The sequence below is a fragment of the Rhinolophus sinicus genome, chromosome 18 (genome assembly GCF_057876585.1).
Source record: "Rhinolophus sinicus isolate RSI-liver-muscle chromosome 18, RSI-T2T, whole genome shotgun sequence".
NCBI classification, from domain to species: Eukaryota; Metazoa; Chordata; class Mammalia; order Chiroptera; family Rhinolophidae; genus Rhinolophus; species Rhinolophus sinicus.
This window is the reverse complement of record NC_142518.1, coordinates 12,269,343-12,293,698: the sequence shown is the minus strand read 5'-3', so window position 1 is coordinate 12,293,698 and position 24,356 is coordinate 12,269,343. Positions and strand designations below refer to the sequence as shown.

Here is a 24,356-nt window from a genome sequence, read left to right as displayed (position 1 = left end):
GCTCCATGAGGTCTAGGTACTGTTCTAATCCCCATTTGATAGATGGAGACACTAAAGGAATTTGGTCAAGGTCACAGCTGGATTGTGGTAGAACTTTGAACACAGACAGTCTGTTTCCAGAGCCCGTGTGGTTAAGCACAATACACTGACGGTTATGTGTGGGTATAGCTGTAATTAAATTATATTTGTAAAAGATCGGAAAGCAGCATATGGCTAAAATCACATTTCTGAAGCTATAGGCTTAGCCTGGACAAATATACCTACTGTTGTCCTGTTGTCTGTAATTTGCCTGTTTGTGTCTAGCTTGTAAAATTGCATCAGGTATGGAGGCTTTTTATTCTCCCTCCATTTAAATAGTTCATGTAAGCAGAAGACCCCAGAGCTCTAAAGAGATGGACCTGTTGGGTGGTTCACAAAACTCAGTGGGGGAGAATGCAGGTGACGCAGCACAATCTACCTCTAACTAGGGAAATGGCTCAAAGACAAAACCACTGGGCATCCTTATAAGAAGGGACAGCAGACCGGAGATCACAGTGAATCTCCTAGTCTTTGGTCATTTCAGTTTTCATGAATCACATCAAAATGAAACTTCCCACATTTTCTTCCAACACAATGCATTATTTTTTATAGACTTAAAGAGAGAAGCAAGACTTAGCCCTGGCTGCTCTAACAAAATACCATAGACTGGTGGCTTCAACAACAGACATTTATTTCTCAGTTCTAGAGGCTGGAAAGTCTGACATCAGGGCACCAGCATGGTCGCTTTCTCGTGAGAGCCCTCTCCCAGGTTGCAGATGGCTGACTTCTTGTTGCATCCTCACATGGCAGAGGGAGAGCAAACTGCTGGTTCTCTGACCTGTTCTTATAAGGGCACAAATCACATTCATGAGGGCTCTGCTTTCCTGACCTAATCACCTCCCAAAGGCCCCACCTTCAAATACTATCACATTGGGAATTACATTTCAACATAGGAATTTTGGGGAGACATAGCCATGCCGTCCATAACTGTAAGTATTCTTTTTACTGAGTGCAGTAGCACCACAATTTAACGTGGCTTGTATATGCAGTTTTGAAACAGGACAGTGACATTTCATAATCCAAACCACACTTGGCGCTTTGTGCAAGCGGTCACTGCTGTGTCATTGGAAGGCTGTTTGTTTCAGGGGACTCACGGTTGATGGGTACACCAAGAACGGACTGAGTCCTTTCTCTGTATCTCCTGATGATTTCCTGACCTGGGGTTAGCCAACTGGCCTCAGAACAGTTAAAGTGCTTATGTTATACATGGTTGGTGTATAGTGGTTGTTTTTTTAAAAAAAGAACTCCAGTAGTTCATTGTTGGAGTAAGACTTGTATTCATTCAGCCATGCCTAGACTCCAGTTCTAGTTGACTTTAAAATCATTGATTTATAGTTGTTGGCTGTAGGACTGTGTCAATACACTGAATGCTGTTGCCCCTGAGAGCAGTACCTGTTGAGTTTTAGATGTTTTTAAAGAGGGCATAGATTAGTTAGAGAGGCAACTATTTAATTTCTTAGGTGGGACCATTTGAAACGATGTCAGTGTTTTTTTTTAATCCAATAACCTTGGCAGTGTTCATTTTGAAAATACCCAACAGAGTGTTTTCATGAGCCCTCTTATAAATAATATGATACCCTTTTGAGTAATACATTTTTTAAGCTGTCAAGCCTCTGATTGTTATATTTTATTGGATATTTTCAGGAAAAATCAACAGAGTCTTTATCTTTATGGGACTCTTCCTATCTTATTCATTTGATTTCTAGGTACAGAGTTTATTAGGACTGGCTTTCAAAAAAATAGCCTTATTGAGATATAATTTACTTACCATACAGTTCATCTATTTAAAGTGTACACTTTAATAGTTTTAGTATATTCACAGAGTTGGGCATCATCATTACAATTAACTTTAGAACATGTTCATCACCCAGAGAAAGGGGGGAAACTGCTAGCCATCACTTTCTTCCCATCTCCTCCCACTTCCAGCCCTAGACAACCACTAATCTACTTTCTATCTCTATAGTTTTGCCTGTTCTGGACATTACATACAAATGGAATCGTACAATATTTGGTCCTTTGTGTGGCTTTTTTTACTTGGCATAGTGTTTTCAAGATTCACCCATGCTGTAGTACACATCAGTACCTCATTCCTTTTTGTTGCTGAAGAATATTTTATTGTTTGTATAGACCACATTTTGTGTATCGATCAGTTGATGGACATTTGGGTTGTTTCTTCTTTGGGGCTGTTATGAATAATGGTGTTATGAACACTGTGTACACTTTTTGTGTGTGAGGTCCTGGCTTTTTAGTGGTTCAGCTGCCCTTTTAATTACCGGTGATATCATAGCTAGATAGAACCCCCGATGTCCTCTTGCTCAGCCCCTCCTTTTTAGGCACATGAAGTATGTGGATTATAGACGAGGCAGCTGAGGCCCAGATAGCGTAAGTGACTTCCCCGGGCAGACAGAGCTAGCTAGAGTGGTGGAGTGGAGCCCCGCTCCCAAGTTCAATGCTTTACCAATTGGTGTGGAAACCTGAAGGCAGAAGAAGACCTCAAGCCTGCAGTGCACAGATCTAGAAAAGTTTTGCAGGCTTTTTCTGTTTGCACTTTCTTCTGTTTGTCACTTCCAGTAGTGTGATCTGCTCTGAAAGCAAAAGAACAAGTACTTCCAAGTTAAAAGGTTCCTTAGAGATTTCCTCAGCGATGTCACTTCCTGTGCAAGATCACAGTGTTGATGGCAGAGCAAGGACGGGAATTGCGATGTATTCATTCCTCATCCCCACCCTCGTGGTGCCCCAAGGGCAAGCATTCATTGCCCAGGAGCTGGGTGAAGAGTGGTGCTAAGTCATTTTGTGTCTCTGTAATAGAATCCCGTCACAGGGCTGCTGTCCGCCAGCCATGAACAGAAGGACGCCTGGGTGCGGGATAACATCTACAGCATCCTGGCCGTGTGGGGCCTGGGCATGGCCTACCGCAAGAACGCCGACCGCGACGAGGATAAGGCCAAGGCCTACGAGTTGGAGCAGGTAACGCTGACTTGCAGCCGTGTCTTAGCCACTCAGCCCCTTTTCATCGAATTACAGAGCCTACAAGGAAGTAGCTGTGTGTGCAGCACAGTTTCTGCTATAGAATGTTTTGGAGAGGCCCGTAGGTGGTCTCAGTCTCTCATTGGTCTTTCTCTGAGATGTTTCCCTCCAAAAAATCAAAAAAGAAAAAGAAAACACCAAATGGGAAAAGAAAGCATCCAAATTTCTAATTAGCTACATTTCTCTCACACATGTTCTGTCAATTTTATACATACTCATATATGAAGTTATATAAACTACGATTGTTTCTCAAAAGTCAGTACACATTCCAAAGTGTATACTCCTTTCAGAGGACTTATGTTGAAAGGATACTTACCCAAACAGTATTGCCAGTGCTTAAAACATTTTTGGAATTTCCCTCCAAAATGCCTTTCTAGTTTGAGCCATCCCAAAGCAGTCTGACTAATTTATAGTCACCCTCTAATTTTGAACCACACTGATGTTGTCCAATTTTCGTGCCTATGTTACCATATAGCACAATGAAATCCTTTGATTGTTTTCCAAAATCAGAAATCAAGATACCCAACAAAGGAAAGATTTGCTGTCATTGAGTATGTAAGAAAATAACGTGTCCCTGAGCACAGGGGGTATTTTCAGAATGTTTTGAGTGATAGCATTAAAGTAGGGAACATTGACACAAAAAGTATAGTTCTCTTGGCACGAGAGCCTTTGCGATTTCTCTTTGATTCATATATTCCACAGCCAGTGGACCATCTGGTCCAGGGAGAGTTCTTATGGCCCAGTCGGTGCTTGTTTATAGCAACCAAAGTGGGCATGAGTGACAGGCAGCCTTGACAGCGGTAGTGGGGCTACGAGAGCAGGCCCATCTGTGGAAGCAACGGAAGGACAGTTTGGATTTAACTAACATGCTGAGTGTGAGGTGTGAAATCACCCAGTCTTGCAGATAAGGCTGGGATGGGTAGTTTTTTAAATCCCTGCAACAAGCATTAAATGCTCCTTCAAGAAGTTGGATAGCTGTTAAGGAAGGGAATCATTCGTTTAGTAGTATAAAAATTTGATGTCTATGTCCTCCAAACTTCCCATCTTTCTTTGGGGACAAAATCAGAGTAAAGCCATGTCTGTCTGCACACACACACACTCCCCTCTACCTCTCCTCTGTGAGCAATTTCTGATCCAGGTTAGAGTTCACTAGATTTGCTGCTCCGTGATTGACAATAGCAAGGCATGAACAGGCCACATTGTTCGATTTGCTGAGTGTGGCTCATAACTAAAGGACGCATCTCCCTTGATTATGGAAAATGACAGGAGATCTTTCAGTGATCCTCAACAGGGATGCTATTGCATTTGGGGCTTAGGCAGTAAGTCCAGTTATTCACTGTGTGAGACTGTCCCATGCGTTGCAAAACACTTAGGGTCTTTGGTCCTTACTCGCTAAATGCCAGTAGCCCCCACCCTCATCATGGGGACAATAAAGATGCCTTCACTGCCACATTTCCAGATGCTCCCTCACCCCCGGGGGATGGCCATGTCACCCCCAGTTGGGAACCACTCTACCTCTTCATAATGGAAAAATAACTTTTCTTTATTTGAAGGGAAGTCAAATTGGCAAACGTTTGTGCTATACACTGTAGGAAATGTTAATTATAACAATGTTAGTTATACCTTGTATTTGTGAGGTAACATTTTCTGCCTGAAAAGAATATATGACATAAACCGAGATTATATTCTCGAATCCTAGGGTTTTCGAGGCAGACGGACCTGAAGGACAATCCATTACAGGTTTTGCTCTGGCCATCAGCTTTCAGGGCCCTTCACTACATCCTCCCCTGCAAACCATGTACATTCTGTAAGAGGAGACGCTCGTGGCCCTGGGTGGGCGCTTCTTTCAGCCAGGCTAGTTTGACCTTCAAAATATCCCATTCTCCAGCCATTTGTGAAGTAGTTTTATAGTGTTTTTAATAGGACACATTAAGACCTGTCTTTCAGTGGGCTAGAATTGTGGAGGAAATGGGAGGCCACAGAATGTATTGACTAAGAGCTTAAACTCTGCAGTCAGATGGCCTGGGCTCTGTCCTTGTTCTACCTGCTGCCAGCTGGGAAACTTTAGCAATGTTGCTTCATCTCGCTTAGCCTCTGGTTTCTCATCTATAAAGTGGGGTAATAACACCCACCTCATAAAGTTGTTGCAGGAATTAGAATCCAGGTAAAGCATTTTGTACAATGCCTGGGCATAGTGTCTGATTATCATAGTATTATTGTTATTCTTTATAGTGATAATAAGTAGAATAATTGGTTGCGATACATATTCTTAAGAAACCTTGGTGGCTACTTGCATTTTGTAAGATCTTTTACTCAATAGTCCAGTGATGGTGTCACAAATCGCTATTTTGTTACAAAGCAGAATTACTTGGGGGCAGCCATGGTGAACTTAAATCATCCTTAGTGGAACAAAAAATAAATTACCAAAAATTGTGACATAAAGCTCCGGGGCACTAGGCTTATGCAGTTTTCTTGCTGAAATGTCAGGACTCACTGGATTTCAGAGCCACGAGGTGCCATCTGGTCCAACCCTTTTATTTGAGATAAGTCATTTTGTCAAGGTTTTCTTTTTTTGTGATGGAGTGGAGAGGTGAAAATAACTCAACAATCAGAATACTTGTGTGTGCTTGGGACCTGCTTCTCAGGGAAGTCTCCAGGCAGCGCGGGCTTACCGGCCGTGTGGTGAGGTTTTCATGGAGCAGGGAAGCCGACCTTATCACTGACCCCACTTTATTTCTACAGAATGTGGTGAAACTCATGCGGGGTCTTCTCCAGTGCATGATGAGACAGGTAGGCGGAAAACGACAAATGTGTTTGGGGGTCATCGGAGTGGGCATTTCGTCATTTTCATGGTGACAACTGACATTCTTAAAGCATTTTGAACTTTTCTTCTCAAGGTGAAGAGAAATTGGAAATATTTTGCTTACTTTCCCCTTTTAAAATGATCTTCAATACTTTTGTTACAATAGACAACCACAGACTCAAAGGACAGTTTCTCAGAATCTCTTTAAAAGAGTTACTTGTGTAAAAGAGGAGAACATGCCCTCTTTTTAAAAATGAGGAAGAAAACTATTTTTAAAAACCATTCCTAGAAAGCCATGTACTATTATTTATTCTGTTGAGTTTGTAAAAGGGTTTCTTTTCATTTGAATGGAAATTCTTGAGTTTTAAAACTTGACATTTCTATTTACTGATATTTTTCAGTGAGGGGTAAATAAAACAATTCGTTGAGCACGTACTGTATACAGAACATCATACTAGAATCTGCAACAGGTGCAAAGATGACTATACTACCATCCCCACCCTTAATTAGCACGTGCCCGGCTGTTCTTCAAAGACACAGTTACTCTTTTCCTTTCAACATAACAGGTCGTCTTCCTTCCCTCCCTCTGAGTGCCTACATGTGTCACAGCTCATGCTGGCGATACACAGACAAGGAAACCTCTTGGCTTGACCCCTCACCCTGACAGAGATGGTTAAAATCCCCCTGGGCTGGGGCATTCCTGGAGATGGCAGGAAGAATGCCCCGCACAAACCCTCTGTGTGGTGCCCATTAGTGAACATCCGCTGCCTTCCATCCCGCTGGCTCCCAGAGGTAGCACATAGGAGGTCAGCATCCAGGAGATTGAGCCCAGGTGTGGCTTCTGCCAACCATGAACCCCTCAGCTCTGCAGAGCCGGCTTCCCTTCTCCCTCAGGTGGATAAAGTGGAGAAGTTCAAGCACACGCAGAGTACCAAGGACAGCCTGCACGCCAAGTACAACACCGCCACCTGCGGCACCGTAGTGGGCGACGACCAGTGGGGCCACCTCCAAGTGGATGCCACCTCCCTCTTCCTTCTGTTCCTGGCCCAGATGACTGCCTCTGGTGAGCCAGGGCCATTTGAGCCCATCGTACAGGGAGTGACAATCCAGAAGGGGACGGACAGGAGCAGACATTGATCGGTATTCAAAATAAGCTATTTCTGTGAAGAGAAATCACACTTCCTTATAATATTATGTGCACTGACTCTGGGATGTGCCACCAGCCTCCTGAGCCCTTGCAGGACGAGGGCTGTTGAGCCAGTTCTATTAGCATCACTCTAGTTGATCCTAAAACTTCCTTTCTGTCACTGTCACCTGGTTACTGGATCAACCTCGATCAGATCTACCTTCAACAGTTGAAATATCTACAGACAGTGTCATGCCTCCTCTTAAAGTTTTCTTCCCCGGGACTTTATCAGTGGATAAACCACACTCAATTTAGCTGTTCCTTTATTCCTTTTTTTTTTTTTTTTTTTTGGCTGCTATAAGTAATGTTTCCATACCAACTTTGACCCCATACCTGTTTGCTTCCTTCTGTTAGTTAGCTATCATTCGAAGGCTACTCATACATATTACCAAATTGTTTTGGGAACAGTTTACTAGTTAAAAGTCCCCACAGTGATGTAAGAGTACATATCTTACCATAGCCGTACCAGCTTCAAGAATTCATACTTAAAAAATACATGCATTTCCATAACCAACTAAACATCCAAAGACCCAAACAAAACTCCAGCTCTCTGGGTCACTGCCTGCTTTAGCATGTAGATGCAGCCCCCCGGGTAGGTCCTGGGAGTTGGTCTTTCCAGGGGGTGAAGGCCATCTCCTGAAGTTGGGGGCTTTACTTTCCCTATCTGCCCTTGGGGTAAAGTATCTACCCTTTGGCTCACTCAAGGATAAAGACAGTGTCTGGTTACCCTGGGCTAAAATCCTTGTTTTGTTGGAAGCTTCTCTGCAAATCCAACATGTACCAGAAGGCCCACACCTTCTCTTTCAATCATTGCTGCTTGTAGGCACACACACAAAAAGTGCAGCCCGCCCTTCCTCCTTCCCTCCCTTCCTTCCGAGATTAGACATTAAGTGTTACAACTTACTTCAGACTTAATTTTTGATGTTCTAGTAAGAAAAATGAAAATCGGGGTAAAATGATTTCTTTCCTAAGGTGATATTTGTAATTAGCACTTCTCTCTTCACAACATAACTTCATTGTTTGTTTTTTCTTTACTAGGTTTACGTATTATTTTCACCCTGGATGAGGTGGCCTTCATCCAGAATCTTGTTTTTTACATAGAAGCTGCATATAAAGTCGCTGTAAGTATCAACCTTGTTACTTTTGCAGTTGTCAAAAAGAATAAACATCATGTACTTCTCCGAGGGCCAGGCTGTTTGGGGTTGACCAGATTAGCATGATGACAGCTGTAAGATTATGTCGCCTCCACACACAAAGGGCACGTTTTTGTCCTGGTACAGTTGCACAGTTCATGTTTTTGGAATGCAGCACATGCTCTGTTTGAATCCATTATGCTTATTTTAAATAAGACCCTAAACTGTCCTGTGGCAGGTACATAGACTGGCCTGAATCAGCGTGACGGCAGCAGCATCAGGGTCTCGGTGGGAGCTGCAGTGCCTTGGGGCTCACCCCAGGCGGCCCATAGGTAGAGGGGCCAGAGCCAGATGTGTGCCCCAGGCCAGGTGTGTGCAGGTGCAAATGTATATAAACCCCAGCTCCTCTGAGCTTCTGTCTGGTGTGGAGGGTAGAGACTCACTCACTTCTAGAGAACAACTCAACTGTACAAAGCGGTCTATAAGGGTGTTAAGGAAAGGGTAGAGTTTGGTTTAGGAAAGAAAAAAAACACTGTGGAGTAAAGCAAGGGTCAGCAAACTTTTTCTGTGAAGGGCCAGAGGGTAAATATTTGCAGCCTTGTGTTCCCAACGGTCTCTGTTGCTGCTACTCAACTCTGCCATGGTAGCACGAAAGCAGCCATAGTCGACACATAAACCTGTGAGCTTGGCTGTATCTCAAATAGATTTTATTTACAAAAACAGGTGGAAAACTAGATTGGGTCCAGAGGCCATAGTTTGCCGCTCCCACCCCCCCACCCCCATCCCGGGTCTAAAGTAGTGAGCAATCACAGAGGCAGGAGCAGGCTGTGTGTGTGTATGTGTGGGGAGGGCCCCTTGGGGAAAGGGGGTGCAGAGTGAAGGAGTAAACTTAGGGTAAAAGTTGAGTATTGGAACATGGTAGAAAATAAAGCCAATTTGTGGGTGTGCAGGGAGTGGAAGCCAGATAATGGAGGTCTGACCATCCAGAGAGAGCGTTGAACAAGATCCACTAGGGATGGATAAACAGTTTATCACTTTAGTTTCTTAAGCAGGGGAGTGAGCTGATCAGAGTAGTTTTTGAGGGTGAGTCACTTAGCTCTGGGGTTAGAGTGAAGATGGTTGGGGCGTGGAAAGACCCAGATGTGAGGACTACTGAAGGAAGGAGTCTTGGGTCGCAGCTACAAGGCCAGCACAGCCAGGGGAGAGTCTAAAGTCACTCTAGTGTGTCCAAGTCTAAATTTCCACATTTCAAAAATGTTTGTCTTTGGAGACCAAATAATAAATACTGAAATTTTGCCATTGGTCCTGTTCTTGTTGGGTTATACTCTTTCAATAGCGCATGTAGCATTATTTCAAAACAGTATCCACTGCTTAGGTTTCTTATGAGAAAATATGAATTATAGAAGTTAGGTATGCATGCATCAAGTCTCCTATGTGGACAGTGTTCTAAGCCAATTTATATTAATCAGTTTAAAATAACAGGGAAGTTCAGTGTTCTGTGCCTCTTTTTGACTTTGGCTCCTGTTACTTGCTGAGCCTTGTTTTTTCCCCAAGAGGTAATGCTAGAAATAGATATTAAATTATTTTAAGTGGTTTGGTTGGCTTCAATTATTTTATAACCCATTTGTTAAAGTTTCTTTATTTCATCTTACAATTTAATATAAGTTCAAAGGAATTCACTAACTAGAGGGGCAGCGTTTTGTTTGATTTGAAGATAAATAAAATATTCTGTTCTCTACAAATCAGGAGTTTCTTACGAATTAGTATTTTTTAGGAATAAGAAAATTGAGAGCACTTTGCATGCATTTTTGGTTCCACCTGAGGATTTACTTCCAAAACTCTGCACAAAGGTCAAATGAAATGCAGTTGAGGAGGAACACAGCCTGAGTGTGTAAAGGCATGAATTTGGTAGTCTTCGAGAAGAGACATTTCTGTTCCATTATGCCTGTCATAACATAAAGGAATCATTTTTCCATAGCACTTCTCAAGTACCTCTTTCTCCTGCTCTGATTACTACTTTCTTCTCCCACAGGATTATGGAATGTGGGAACGTGGCGATAAAACTAATCAGGGCATTCCAGAATTGAATGCAAGCTCTGTAGGAATGGCCAAGGTGACGGCTCGTCCTCTTTGTTCTTCCTTCTGTGCATTTTTACTGCTTTGATTTGATTCTCATTAGAAGTTTAGATTTAATCTGATTAGTATATTTTTCAAAAGTCAACAGCAAGCATGAAATTCTAGTGGCACATGTACCCCAGCCAACTGAAATCACATGTAAAGAATGTAGGTTTCCTACACTGAAATCTGCATGTGCCTGACAATAAGTGTGCTCCCTCCTCATTATCCATTGTTATCACCCACAGGTCTAAGCTTTTGCTGTTGTCTAAGAAGCTGGATGTATGATGTCCAGTCTTCTTTTCTGGGTCATAAAGAGGGCTGAAGAGTATAACCACTTTTTAGGGCAGAGCTCACAAGTTCAAAAGTCTGTAGGGTCAGGTGAGTAACATTTAAACAAGTGAAGTTGGCAAGATAGAAAAATAAGGACAAAATACTGAGGACACTGGGAACTCTCTAAACATATTCCAATTCAAAGTCATTTTAAAAACGTCTTCAGGCCAAACAAAACACACCCGTGTTGCAGATTCAATCTGCCGGCCACCAGTTTACATCATTTGCCCTAGACATTGAGCATGCTTTCTTTCCTCCCGCCTTCTCAAGACTGAAGTGTATTTTTGGACAGAGTAAAGACTCCAGAGCTAGAATTTTTAAAGCAACAATAAATATGCTCTGTTGAGGTCAACTGACAGAAAACATACTTAATACTAAAAGAATTAATTTTCTTAAGTGCCAGATATGCTAATGTTAGGAGTTAACCGCTGAAATAAGTGAAAGAAAAGCCAGCCATGAATTTAATGACCCGCCACAACACACAAAGTTATGAGCCTGTTAATATTTCATTTTTTGGTAGAATACTCATTCCGTTTGGGGAAATGTTTTTCTATTTTCTCTTCCTTGTTCCTGCAATGAGCAGCAACATACAGGAAAGCTCTGATCTACTGAAAATAAGGAGAGAATAGACTCTTTAGTTGGATTTTAACGTGTTTCATCACCTTTGGGAAAACATGTCCCTTAGATTGTTGAATGAAAAAGGAATACTAGATATGGGCGTGTATGTTCGCTAGGAAGAAAAAGCAATTAAGACCTGTGTTTGTAGGCAGCACTTGAGGCAATTGATGAACTGGATCTTTTTGGAGCCCATGGAGGACGCAAGTCAGTGATCCATGTCCTGCCCGACGAGGTCGAACACTGCCAGGTAACAGCTCAGCCTCGTGCGTTCCAGAGAACATGAAAGGAGACCCGTGGAGGGAAGACTTGGCCTCCAGTTCAGGTTCCTCCCCTTTCTAGCTTGGTAGCACTTGGCTTCGTTGAGCTTTAGTTCCCTCATCCATACAGTAGGGCACATTGGGACCTTCCCCTCCTGTTGCACAAGGTGGTCCTAAGGATAAGAGTAAACCAACTTAGTTCGTCAGAGCACTTTGCAAGCCGGAAAGTAGCATGTAAATATAAGACACAGCAGTGTTCTGTATATGCCGTCAACAATCAAGGCACCTTGTTTTGCTGAAGGCAAAATCTGTTTCATTTGTTTTGAGCACGTAGGTGGTTTCTCTAAGGTTTATTTCGCGATGCCCCCAAATTGAATGACTAACAAGCATGAGTTCACTTGGGGAAGGGAGTGGGGAGGGGTGGGATGTGTAGTGGTGGAGAGATGAGATGGGGGGAAATGGCAAATTAGAACCTCCATGAAATGCAGATCAGAGAAAAGAGTAATTTGATGCAGATCTGGGAACTCCATTAAGCAGACAGTAGGTCACCAATTAACTGGTTAATCATCAAACTCTTATTTAGTGAGGACCCAGTGTGTGCTGAGGCTATGGGGGTCAGATACATAAAAACTTACAAGCAGCGAGCTTCCAGTGGGAGTGCGTGTTTCCAGGCAGAGAGAGCCTAGGGAAGCATGACTAGTTAAAGAACCAGGAATGGGGGCTGGGGGGCGGTCTATTAGCTATAGAAAATGAAGCTTTATTCTGAAGCTGAAGGCTTCATCCCATTTTACCCCACTCTCCAGCCCATTCCATTTCCTCCCCTAAATAGTCCTTAATGGGGAATCTGCTATGTCTTGGAGTATGGTTTAATAGAGGCAAGCTGGTGTGCCTCTAATAGATGTGTAGTCTAGTGGAAATTGTGTGATCCTGTAGCCAGCTGGGCCTGGCTGGGAATCCTAGCTCTATCGCAACCTAGCTGCGTGCCTGTAGGTGTAAGTCTCTGTATTCAGTCTTAGAGTCCTCATGTGTGAATTGGATTTAGCACCCGAATTCCTTCTTCATATGGAAGATTTAATAAGCTTATGCTTGCAGGGGTCTAGCCTCATGTCTGTACATGTTAAATCTCAGGGTTAACTCCTTCCCTTCCCAACATTTCCTTATAATCTCAACTTTTTTTTTATCTTAGAGTGCCTAATCCAACCCCCGTATAATCGAGGCCATATTATAGTGCCTCATTCTCTCTAGGACTGAAGTAACTCCATTGTTTACCGTCTTGCCCGAGTGTTCTTGCAGTCTTCTGCATTTAACTCTTTCTGTAAGTGGTTTCTGGTTCAGGTAGTCCAACTGGTTGCATTCCACAGAAGCCAGACATTTCTTTGTATTGGCCCTCTATGTGTGTTCTTCTCTGTCTCTGTCTTCGTCACCAGTACACCCTAGCCTGCTGACATAGGGAGCCCCTCGTTCCTCCTCTGCATGTCCTGAAGGCCCAGCAAAGTCAACAGGAGACTTAGAAGGAAGGGAGAAGCAGTTCTCAGCGTGGGTTCCAAGCAGTACTGTGCCCTCCCCAAACTCCTACTCTCCCCCAAGGAACAGGAATCATTGGCTGGGTAAACGAGGTTACCCATAGGGGCCACGTTGGTAGGATAAAGCTCTAATCAAAATTGGCAAACTCATTTGAATGTTCCCTTGGGCTAAAGTCATGGTCTCTAGATACTATATGTGATTCTTAGTGCTTCCCAGGGTAAAACCACCTCTGTTTTTCATTCAGTCTATTCTGCTTTCCATGCTGCCAAGAGCATCGACGTCCAAAGAGATTGACGCTGGACTTCTTTCTATTATTTCTTTCCCGGCCTTTGCAGTGGAAGATGTGAACCTTGTGAATGTGACCAAAAATGAAATTATTTCCAAGCTCCAGGTAAGCATTTGTCACACCGGTGCTGTTCTGCCCTGTGTCCAGTGCCACTGTCACATTATGACATGGAGCAGCTCACGCAGGCCTCAGTTCTCCATGAGGTCAGTGGCGTGGTTTATCTCAGTGGCCTCACAGAGTGAGGTACCCAAAGCTGAGTCTCCAGGTGAGCAAACGCAGTCTCGGAGTGATCAAGTGGCTTGGTTCTCTTCCTAAGCAGCAGAGCTTGAACCCAAGCTGTCATCTTTGAACCCCCATTCATACCACGCCTATATCTCTAAGGCAGAGCTTCTTAACCCTTTAGAGATCACAGACACACTCCTTTGAAAATCTCTTGAAAGCTATGGAGTCCTTGCCAGGAAAAAAAAACGCACATGTCCCACTAGCCTCAAACTTTACCCACAATTTCAGGGGACTTGGTGATCCCAATGTTAAGTGGCGGTTAAAACAAAATCCCTGCTCTGAGTAACTATGTAACAATGATACATTACACCAAAGTAAGAATGTTATTAAATATTCCAGCCAATTGGAGTTATCGGTAAAATATTCAAAGAATGTAAGTTTCCTAAGCCAAAATCCGCATGTTTATGTTCCTACTTAGATTCAGTGAAAAATCCTTGTAGCTTTTGGAAATAGGGGTTAAAGTGTCTCCAGTCATATCCCTCAAAAGAAGGTGGCTGTCTCAGTCAGGGTTCAGTGCAGAAAAAAGGAAGCTCTTTAGATAGTCAAAGTAGACAGGGAGTTAATGCAGAGAATGAAATATATAAAGGTCTAGGCTGGGCCTCCCACGACTCGCAAAACAGTACACGGTTGGCCCCCAGACGTGCTTGCCTCCATAGCCAGTGCTAGAGCAGCCCACACACACTTAAGAAACTAAAGGATGGTCATCCAGAGCTGCGATCCAGCTTAAGAGAGCACCGCCACTGCCCTCCTTTCCTGACACCCAGGAAGCTGGAGAGAAACACTGGAGCCTGTGGCAGGAAAAGCAGCAGTGACAGCCCTAAGCTGCAGGAAGCCCCACCTGCCTCCCTGCCCAGCCTTGCAGAATGCAGGCTCTTTTGCATCCAGAGCCTAAGTGTGAGGAGTCTGGAATGTCCTTTCCGCTTTCTAGTCTTTCGGGTAGAAGCAGTCCAAGCCAAGCATCTGCCTTGGTGGCTTCTCCAAGCAGTCAGGGTCTTTTTGCATCTTTGCATGGTACAGCGAATCAGGAGGAAAGGCTGGGCACACACTGAGCCCTCAGTAATTTCTCTCGCACCTCTGATATTCTAATGTAATGTTTTGGCATCTCCTCCCAAGCACTGATCGAACCTGAATTTATTTCGCTTATTATTTAAAAATAACTGTTTGTACTGATAGCAAAGAGCACTTGGTACACATTTCATTACCAAAACATTCATGGGAAAGGGGACAAAGGGTTGACTGGAATTAAAATCAAAAGGCAAAGAAATTCTTAATGATTCCATCACATGCACTTATTTTTCTTTCTCTTTTTAGGGGCGTTATGGATGTTGTCGCTTCCTTCGAGATGGTTATAAAACCCCAAGAGAGGTTGTATTTAAACATTGTTTCTTACGGTTCCTTAACCGCTTCATATCTAAGTTGCCACTGTAGTGTTCTCCCTCTATTGATTATAATTACATGTTAGAATGTTGGAAAGGGAAGGCGTAATTTTGCACTCAGCAAGCCTGGAGTTAGGCAGTCGAATAGCAAGATCCTCAGGAGGACAGCAAGCTGGTGGTTTAAAACCAGCCTGTAGACCAGGACAAACAGTTCTGCAGCTCACACGGTTTTTTAAGTCCCAACCATGGCCTCCTCCATGGGTTTCTTTGCCACAGTGACCAATATAATGATATTAATAAAACAGTCTGCCAAGCACTGTGAGAGGCCAATTGCTATTTATTTGTTAGCAATAGAGGAGGCTTAATATAATAAAGTACCAAGGAATGTACATTTCTGATTTACTTTTCTGAAATTTTACCCTGGAAAACTCACAAAAATAGCATCTCCCCACTAGAGCAGAGTCCTAATCAGACCAACCTCCAAGCTGCTTGAATCAGACAAGCGAGGAAAACCCAGGGAGGAACCGTGGTGTTCTGTATGTAATCTCACATCACTTTTTCGAAGGTTTCTCTGTTTCATTCCAGGACCCAAACCGACTGCATTATGACCCTGCTGAACTCAAGCTCTTTGAAAACATTGAATGTGAATGGCCCGTGTTCTGGACGTATTTCATAATAGACGGGGTCTTCAACAGTGATGCCGTTCAGGTGAGAGAATGCTGGGTGTTGCATTGATAAAAGCAGAAGCTGCCAAGCTTTCTAAAGGCTTAGACCCAGAGGTGGGCAAGGTGTCACTTCTGTTGCATTCTGTTTAAAGGGCCATCCCCCATTCAAGGGGAGGCGACCATACAAAGGCATGAGTACTAGGAGGTGGGTTTGTGAGAGACCACCAAACGATCTACCACAGACAGGTTCTGTTGTTGCTCTTGTTCTTTTCACACCAGTGGGTGGTTTTGCTGTCTTTAGCTCCAGTTTAAGGGCACTCTCAGCTAATGTCTTATTTACTGTAACAGCCTCCTAACTGATCTCCCAGCCTCCAGCCTCCCTCCCTGCTGTTTTTCCACACCTTGCCACAGTGAGCTTATCAAAAGGCACATTACATCATGCTAGTGCCTTGTTTAAAGGCTTCCTGATCGCTTTGGGGATGAAATACAAGGTCTTCCCATGCTTTGTAGGGTCCTATAAGATCTGGCCCTTGTTTACACCACTGTAGCCCAATTTCTTATTACTTAACTTCTTTTCTTGAGTTCTGTGATTCAAGCACACTGATACCTGTTTAATCCCTTGAACAGGTCACGCTGTCTCTCCCTCCTCTCAAATGCCCAGGACATGCTTTCCACCCCCAACTTCCCCTCCCTCCTTCATTTGATTCATTGTAAGTGCCTCTTCTTTCAGAAAGCCTTCTCTGACTCTGAAAGTTGGGTCAGGTGCCCCTTTTATATGCCCCACAGCTCTTATAACAGCATGGTACCTGTAACTGTATTTAATCTCCCCCTTATCTGTTAAAGGACCCTGATAGAGGAGAGATCTGTGCCTAGTACATAATGTTTGTTAATGCAACATTCACTTGTTCAAAACAGATTTCTTTAGCATTTGCTACCATGCACATTTTGTTGAGCAGAGCAGACTTGTCTTCCTGAAGTTCATGTGAATGACTAACAAACAAGCTCAACACTTTACCACTTTTTTAACCTGTTCAAATCACATGTTGGAGTAGGGTGAACAATCTAAGATTTATTTTAGTTTTTGAAAGCTGCCTCTGCTCAGGAATGCCAAGGGGCTCAAGAAATGGCAGTGAGCTTGAAATGTAACTGTTCCCCCACTGCTGATTCTTACTCTTAGGCTTTAGTGATGATCTTGGGTCTTAGGTTTCCTGTCTTTCTATCACAGAACTGAAAGATCTCAAAAGGATTGAGTTGGAATTTCAATTGGACAGGCTTGACAATGATCAGAAACAAACAAACAAGCTAAGGAGACATAAAAGACCGCTTAGGACCTTATTTTCTAGGTCTTACAAAATTTACTATCCTCATGCCTGTGCTATCTCTTCCACTTGCTGCCCAATGACATTTTTTAAAATGATGCACGACTACTCGTGGTTTGCTGTCCATAAATTTCAAAAGAAAAGAAAATGAGATCTGAAAGGCATTTGACTAAGCTCTCCAAAGATGAGATGTGCTAAATAGCTAGGTGGCTGATTAAGGGTTTTGGTTTTTTTTTTTCTTTCTTCTTTTCCCTTTGAATACATAGGTTTTTATCACTGCCTTTTAAATTTAATGGAAATATTCACATCAACAGCTTTCATTATGTTGAATAGCACATCCTAAGATAGGGGTACATGGATCATAGTACATATAGTTCCTTTTCCTCATCAGATTCGTTCAGCAAATGTTTCTTGAGCAATAAATGTTTGAATAAGGACCTTTTAAGTGGAAAACTACCGATAGGTGGAAATGGGACACGCTGCTTAAGATCTGGCCTCCATTCCAAGAAACTTATAGTCTAGCTGGTGAGAGAAAATTTAAATATGTGAGAAGAGGGAACTATTTAAGTCACGAGTTAAGGACAACACAGAAAAGACCAGTTGTGTTTCACTCCTCCTAATGTTTACTGTCAGCAAGAGTCCCAGTTCCTCTTGCCCTCCTTGAAGGTATTTGTGCATTTCTTGGCCCTGTGTCCTATTTCTAATCTGTTTGCCAAAAGAGCTCTTTTTCTATGTGGCATTGCCGTTACAGCATTAAGGGCCCCTCTTTCATACCATGGGGGAATGGACTATTTTCCAGGTCCAAGAATACCGAGAGGCCCTGGAGGGAATATTAATCAGGGGCAAGAACGGGATCCACCTGGTTCCAGAACTCTATGCCATCCCGCCTCACAAGGTAACCAGGAGCTGCTTATGGGGAATGAAGTGAGATGGTGCTTGGGCTTTTGGCATTTTTCATCCCCTGTCCAGACATAACACTTTTTCTCTAGGAGAAGTGGTTTGTAAAGCCTTCAGTAATATTCCTGTCTGTCACAGGAGTTATGGCTTTGGAGCCATGCTTGACCAGGGGCGCCCAAGGGAGATGTCAATTGAGCACCTTCAGAGGATGGATACCTGTCCCTACCTGAGCCCAAGGCCATGTGAGCCCTGAAAAGCACAAAACACTGTTGGGCACCACGTTATCACACATTTCCACAGAGGAAGAAACCAGATAGAATCTCCCTGGGGGCGGGTGTGTAGAGATGCTGAGACGCTCTTCCTTTGAATCAAGCCATTCCCAAACTAGAGCCTGAGTAACCACTTAGAAGCCATTCTGTATCAAGGAGAGAGAAACTAACCAGTTCCAAGAAGATGCCCAAAGGTAGTTTTGTTCTATCCAGTTTCCTAAGCTGGGTGCTGATGGACCTACATGTCTTGATGGGAAGATTTCCCTGTACATGTCTCATGTTTAGAAGAAAAGAATTCTCGATTCAAGGCTGCTTGTCCTTCAGATGTTGCTGTTGCTTCAAAGCTTCCTTACTGCATTTGCAGGAGGAAGAGACTTCAGAGAGCAGCCTCTTCTCCCCAGTCAGCAGGGCCTGCAGGAGATCGTAACCCAGCAGAAGCTGTCATACGGGCCCTTGGGTTTAGGGGTTCTGTGGTTGAATCAGGCCCACAAGCCCATGGTCAGAGGACTGGTGGGGCCTCTGAAATTGTGTGCCTTCACCCAGAGAGGTTGTGGAACCTGTCAGGGCTCAGACAGCACTGGGCTCCGCCTGGGACAAGACCCCAGATTCAGCCTCCCTGCAACCCCCCGCTGCCTCCTCCTGGGTGGTACATTTTCAGGTAATGGAGAGTTCTTCACTATACAGATCAAGCCATGGAGCCTACAGGAACGATTTTCTCTCTAAGTGTCAGAGGCCTAGATTTCCTGCAAATGTATTCATTTTTACTATGTGTGATGTGTGTGTGTTGGTGGGGAGGGGCTGACGGTGGGGGCTGGGTAGTTATTTTCCACAACTACATGTTCAGGTTATCCCTTTTCCAGTACTGAGGCATTTAGCAAAACAAAATTAGTAATGGGAGGTCATTTGGAACCTGGAAAGCAGAGCAAGGGAAAATGACTTCAGGTGTATTCTACCTATTTTATGGTAGAGAATGACCATCCACCTGTGTTCTACTAAAAGGCACATTTTCCTGACTGTAGTAAATGCTGGGTGATACTTTTCTTTCTGATGAACAGTGATGACTACACATTATAAAAAGTTACTCTGCAGCTTTCTGTCTTCTAATCTCCACACTGACCCTTTGGGTTTCTACTCGTCATGACAATATCGTCCTTTATCCAGTGGGTTTACACATAAGGTAGGCACCAATTCTGAACACTATTTTATGTTGATCACAGTTTGTGTTACCTGCTTCCAGAGGACACCTGGGAAGCTTCACCCATCACATCAATGACATGTAGAGACCACTGCAGACAGGGCCACCCAGACCCACATGGCACCTTTGTGCAAATTACAAAAGGGGCCTCATCCTTGGAATGGCTGCAGCCCCAGGTCACGGTGGCATCCAGCCTGCATTTCAGCCTCCCTCATCTCCTCAGCCAGACATGCTTGTGCAAGGTGCCACTGTCCACGGGGCCCTCCATTGGACAGCTTGAGACTAATGCAAGTGTGCCCAGCAAATGTGTTATCAAGCAGCTGCTCTGGGCCAGGCAGCAGGCTAGGGCCTGGGGCACCAAGGGGTTACAAGGCCAGCTCTGCCTCTTCGAGCTTGCAGACTCGTGAGGGTCAGAGGAGCTAGTCGGAGGGATGGAGGGCAGGCACCGGAGTGGTGGTGGCAAAGGCCTGTGCATTGGAGAACCTGCAAGCACAGCGGGAGGACTGAGGTGGAAAGGGAAAGACAGATGGCGCTGCAGGGAGGCAGCAGCCAGCCTGTGGGCGGCAGGAGGGCAGAGCCAGGCTGTCTTGTGATCCAGACACCTTGTCTGCCTTCTGTTCTTTGCAGTGACTACTTCTCATTCTAGATCTTTGCATTCTAGATCTTTCTGAATACTACTTACATTTCAAATAGCTTTAATCTACAATCTGATTGTAACAGTAATTATGTACATTGCAAAATATCCAGGATTCTATACAAAGAAGTAAATATTTATCTCTAATCTTACTACCTGAAGATAACCACTCTGACATTTTGGAAAATCTCCTTCCACACTATTATCCTATTTGATTATTTGATTATTGGCGATGTTTAATTCCACTTAGCTTACGATCTTAACGTTTTCTTAATGTTTACTAGTACAGCAAATTTTTAAAAATTTACTAAGTATATTAATAACATCACTGATTGATCCACAAGCAGAGAATGACTCCCCTCATGGTGTGATTTTCCCCTTTGGAGAAGGATAAGTGTTTCCTATTTCCTTTGATTGGCTGTTTTCTGGAGGAAAAAAAGTGGTCACTCACATTACCCCCAATCAGCATTGTAATGACTGAAAACCCAAAGGCCAGCATGGAGTTAACAACAGACAAAGCTGCAGACTAACTTTTACGATGTGAAGCCAGCACTCTCCATGAGAAAGAGAACTGTAGTTTATTTTGATGAGTCAAAAGCCCCCAATGGATTCAGCTTTTTGCAGTCCTGATGGAAAATTGTGATTTAATAGCACAATTGTTTTTCCTCAATAAATAGTGCCACCTTCTGGCAATTTTCTTGCTTAAGCACACAGACTTTATGAACCTCAGGGGATAGCAAGATAGAAGAAACCTGACTTAGCATCCAGGGATCCATTGCCATGGTCGTAGATTGATGTGTAAATCATTGTACCCTTAACAGCCAGATGTCAGCATGAGCTGTGAAACTTCACGTTGCCCAGAGCTGTGCTCAAAGAAGGCACACCAGGCTTCCAGGGCCTGTCTCTCGCCTTTGCCATCAGTGTGCTTGTGGGACAGCACTGGCCCGGGATGCGGCCTAGATTTGAGTTCCGCCTCTGCTGCTTTTATGTCCACCCAATCCCAACCCCACCCCCCAAGCCCCCCACGCAAGGGTTTAGCCTCCTAGACCTCCCTGTCCCAGCTGTCTCACAAAATTGGTCTGGAGGAACGAATGAGTAGCATTATGGAAGTCCTCAATGTACGGTGACATTGGCCTTTTTAGCCTCTGATATTCTGACCTTGGGTTCTTCTCTCTTTGCCAGGTAGACGAAGAATATAAGAATCCTCACACGGTGGACAGAGTTCCTCTGGGGAAGCTGCCCCATCTGTGGGGTCAGTCCTTGTACATCCTCAGCTCGCTCTTGGCAGAGGTAGGGGGCTTGGGGACTTCCCAGGTGGGAAACTGGAAGAGCACAGGGCCTCTCTGCCCAGTATGGCTGTGATCGTCTTTGGCGTCTTCATGGCTTTAAAGTCAGCTGCATAGGTTGGCACAGTGCGGGTGGCCCTTAGGAGCTATAGGTGCTCAGGTGAAGCAGTTGTTTCATGGCTGTGATCATCTCCGCAATTTCATGGCCGTGTTCTTGGGGGTAGGGGGTCTTATACTTCTGTCTTTATTAGTAGGGAAAGTGCATACATGTATCTCCTTTGGAAAGCCAGCCCTGCCTCTGACTAGTTCTGTGACCTCGGGCAGTTCTCTTAACTTCTCTGGACCTCAGTTTCCTCATCTTTACAGTGAAGAGGTTGGGTTTGATCATGTCCGCGATACTTTACAGGTCTGATTTCTGCAGCAGTGAGATGGGAAAAGAATAACTCTGCTCCCATCTCCTCCTCTTCAATGAAAAGGCCTTCATTTGGGCCCAGCCTTAGGTCCAGTTGCTCCTCAGAACTCCCAAAAGACCTCGTCCCCTCTCTTGGAGTTCTGATCATTTGTAGAAAATACGAGAAGATGCATATTCAGCGAGCACTCTGCAAGCAGGGAGGGGAGCTTTGTGTTTCAGGACAGTCGGCCCTGGGCCAAGTCCCCCCTCTGCCACTTACCTTTAGCACGTTACCTCGGTATCCCCACTTATAAAATGGTAACAAGGGTAGTGCCCACCTGTTAGGAGGCCTGGATGTGACAATGCACATACAGGGGACTCAGCACATTACTGAGTGCGGAGTAAGGGCTCTGGAAGTATTAGTTACTATCATTCATGTCACTCACACAAGATGGGGGCATATTTGACTAGCCCTGGAGAGCTAGGTGCCGAAAACATAATACATTTATCAGTAGCTATGTAAATTGTATGCTGTGTTTCAGAGAAAATAAGCAATTGACTTAAAACATGAAGGTATGAAATCCTGAATATTTTGAGTCCCCAAATATTTCATTTTCAAACTTAGGTTTAAGGTGAAATTTTAGTTAATTAGTATTTCATAGCCTTAATGCACCTCTTTTCCTAGGGATTCCTTGCCACTGGTGAAATTGATCCCTTAAATAGAAGATTTTCCACTTCCGTCAAACCTGATGTTGTAGTACAAGGTTTGTGAGCGTGTTTACTATTCACGTTTAACTTGGAAAACCTATGTTATTTTTCATGCAAATTGTTCCCTAGTTTTCCTATTTAATTTTTAAAAAGTGTGTATGTGTGTATGCTTTAGCATATATCGATTCTGTGAAATACATTCTATAACTCAGTTGCTCCCAAAGGAAACAGTATTCTTCCCAACCACCAAGTTACTTTCTACAAAGCAATTGTTTTCTTGAATCTAAACCTCGATTGCGGTTGGGGCACAAGTGATTCATTACGCATCGTTTTTCATAACTGCCATTCTTCAGAAAGTAGAACATGAGCCTGGTGAAAATTCAGAACCCAAGTGAGGGTTCACTCGTTCCTCCCTTTGAGGTCTGACTGCTTTCCAGAGCCGCAGGGCCCATCTGCCTCCACCTGCCTCCCCTCCTCTCCTGCTAGCACCTCTTCCGGAGAGGTGGAGGGCCAGTCCGGCCTGCTGCGGCACTGTCTCTGCCTAGCTGTGCCTCGGGGTTGTCCTGACTGGTGCACCGTCCCAGGGGATCTTGACATCAACTGAGATTGCCATGGTGAAAGCCCTCACAGTAGGGCCCGGCCTGGTGTGCACCGAGCTTGCCATTTCCTCTTCCTATTTGCCATCCGAGGAAGACTCCCGAGAAGCCCACATGCCTCACGGAGCAACTCATATACCAGCTGATATCAGAACACACATTGTGTTGACACCTTATTTCCTCTACATTTCACTGCACACTTCTTAAGGACAAGGCCCGTATCGTTCTTGTAACTTCTACGTTGATTGACACACATGCACTCGATACATTCAAAGCAATTATTGAACAAGTGAAAGGCAGCCTTCTTTGTCACCATGGACTCATTTCCCTGCACCTGCCAGTGAGAGGCCTGCAGGACATCACCTTGTCGATACTGTGTGCCAGTCCCTCCATGGGACACAGCGAAATGTCACAACATTGTGATCAGGCAGAAATGAGGACGGTTCTAATTATCAGCCCCATTTTATACATGAGGCTTCGGGGTTAACTTACTCAAGGATGCACAGCGGACAGCTGGAGGTGCGAACCCTGTTCTGACATCCCGGTGGACTGATCCAGCCAGACTCCCCAGTCTCTGCACTTAACCAGAGCACACGCTGCTAAGTGAGCCCTTAAACCCACAAGGCATCTCTTCCACCTGTGGGCTGGGATGCGTTGATGGGTCCTGAGAAGCATTTTTTTTTTTTACTATACAGTCACGTGCCACCTAACAACATTTCGGTCAACGATGGACCGCATATATGACAGTGGTCCCATACGATTATAATGGAGCTGAAAAATTCCTCTCGCCTAGTGACGATGTAAGCATGGTGATGTCGTAGTGTAACGTATTACTCACGTGTGTGTGGTGATGCTGGTGGAAAGCTGCTGCCCTGCCAGTCGTATAAAAGCATAGCATGTACGAGTACAGGAGTAGGCTCGACCGTCTACTTTTGTGTAAACACACTCTACGATGTTTACACTATGACAAACTTGCCTAACAACGCATTTCTCAGAACGTACCCCTGCCGGTAAGCACAGCATGACTGTAATAGAACCGAACAGAATCCAAAGTATCAGAGGGTCTGGCCTGGAGGAAGCGGGAGTGCAGTTTCAGAAACTTCTCCACCTACGGCTGTGTCAGATCACAAGGCTCACAGGTCTCTGTGAAACCACTGTTAGAAAAGACAGAGTGTGACTGCTGTGTGGCTCTGATGCATGTGGGTCTCTGCACGGCATTGGAAGCTTCCGAAGAGACAGATGTAAGGGAAGCCACCCACCCAGTCCTGCATGGCTGAGGTTCTCATTTGCTGTGGGCCTGGGACATCAGCTTCCAGTCCTTGTTCAGCTACCGCTGACCAGTTGAGCATGCAAGGCTTCCCCTGAAGGCCAATTGTAA

General features: G+C 44.3%; 1 protein-coding gene across 13 annotated transcripts in view; it reads left to right on the top strand.

Moving 5' to 3' along the window:
* The window catches only part of PHKA2 (phosphorylase kinase regulatory subunit alpha 2), a 69,756-nt gene that overhangs the window by 18,711 nt on the left and 26,689 nt on the right, over positions 1-24,356 (top strand). For 12 of the 13 annotated variants that reach the window (XR_002139492.3, XR_012493325.2, XR_012493326.2 and 9 more), the window contains 12 exons: positions 2,887-3,045; positions 5,848-5,895; positions 6,803-6,971; positions 8,133-8,215; positions 10,260-10,340; positions 11,442-11,540; positions 13,319-13,465; positions 14,954-15,007; positions 15,604-15,726; positions 17,802-17,897; positions 21,180-21,287; positions 22,360-22,438. Coding sequence is in view for 9 of the 13 variants with exons in the window: in XM_019755392.3 (XP_019610951.1) it covers positions 2,887-3,045; positions 5,848-5,895; positions 6,803-6,971; positions 8,133-8,215; positions 10,260-10,340; positions 11,442-11,540; positions 13,319-13,465; positions 14,954-15,007; positions 15,604-15,726; positions 17,802-17,897; positions 21,180-21,287; positions 22,360-22,438 (1,246 nt within the window). In the remaining 4 variants the exon portion in view is untranslated. The remainder of the gene's footprint in view (positions 1-2,886; positions 3,046-5,847; positions 5,896-6,802; positions 6,972-8,132; positions 8,216-10,259; positions 10,341-11,441; positions 11,541-13,318; positions 13,466-14,953; positions 15,008-15,603; positions 15,727-17,801; positions 17,898-21,179; positions 21,288-22,359; positions 22,439-24,356) is intronic. The other variant, XM_088795077.1, reaches the window with a different exon arrangement.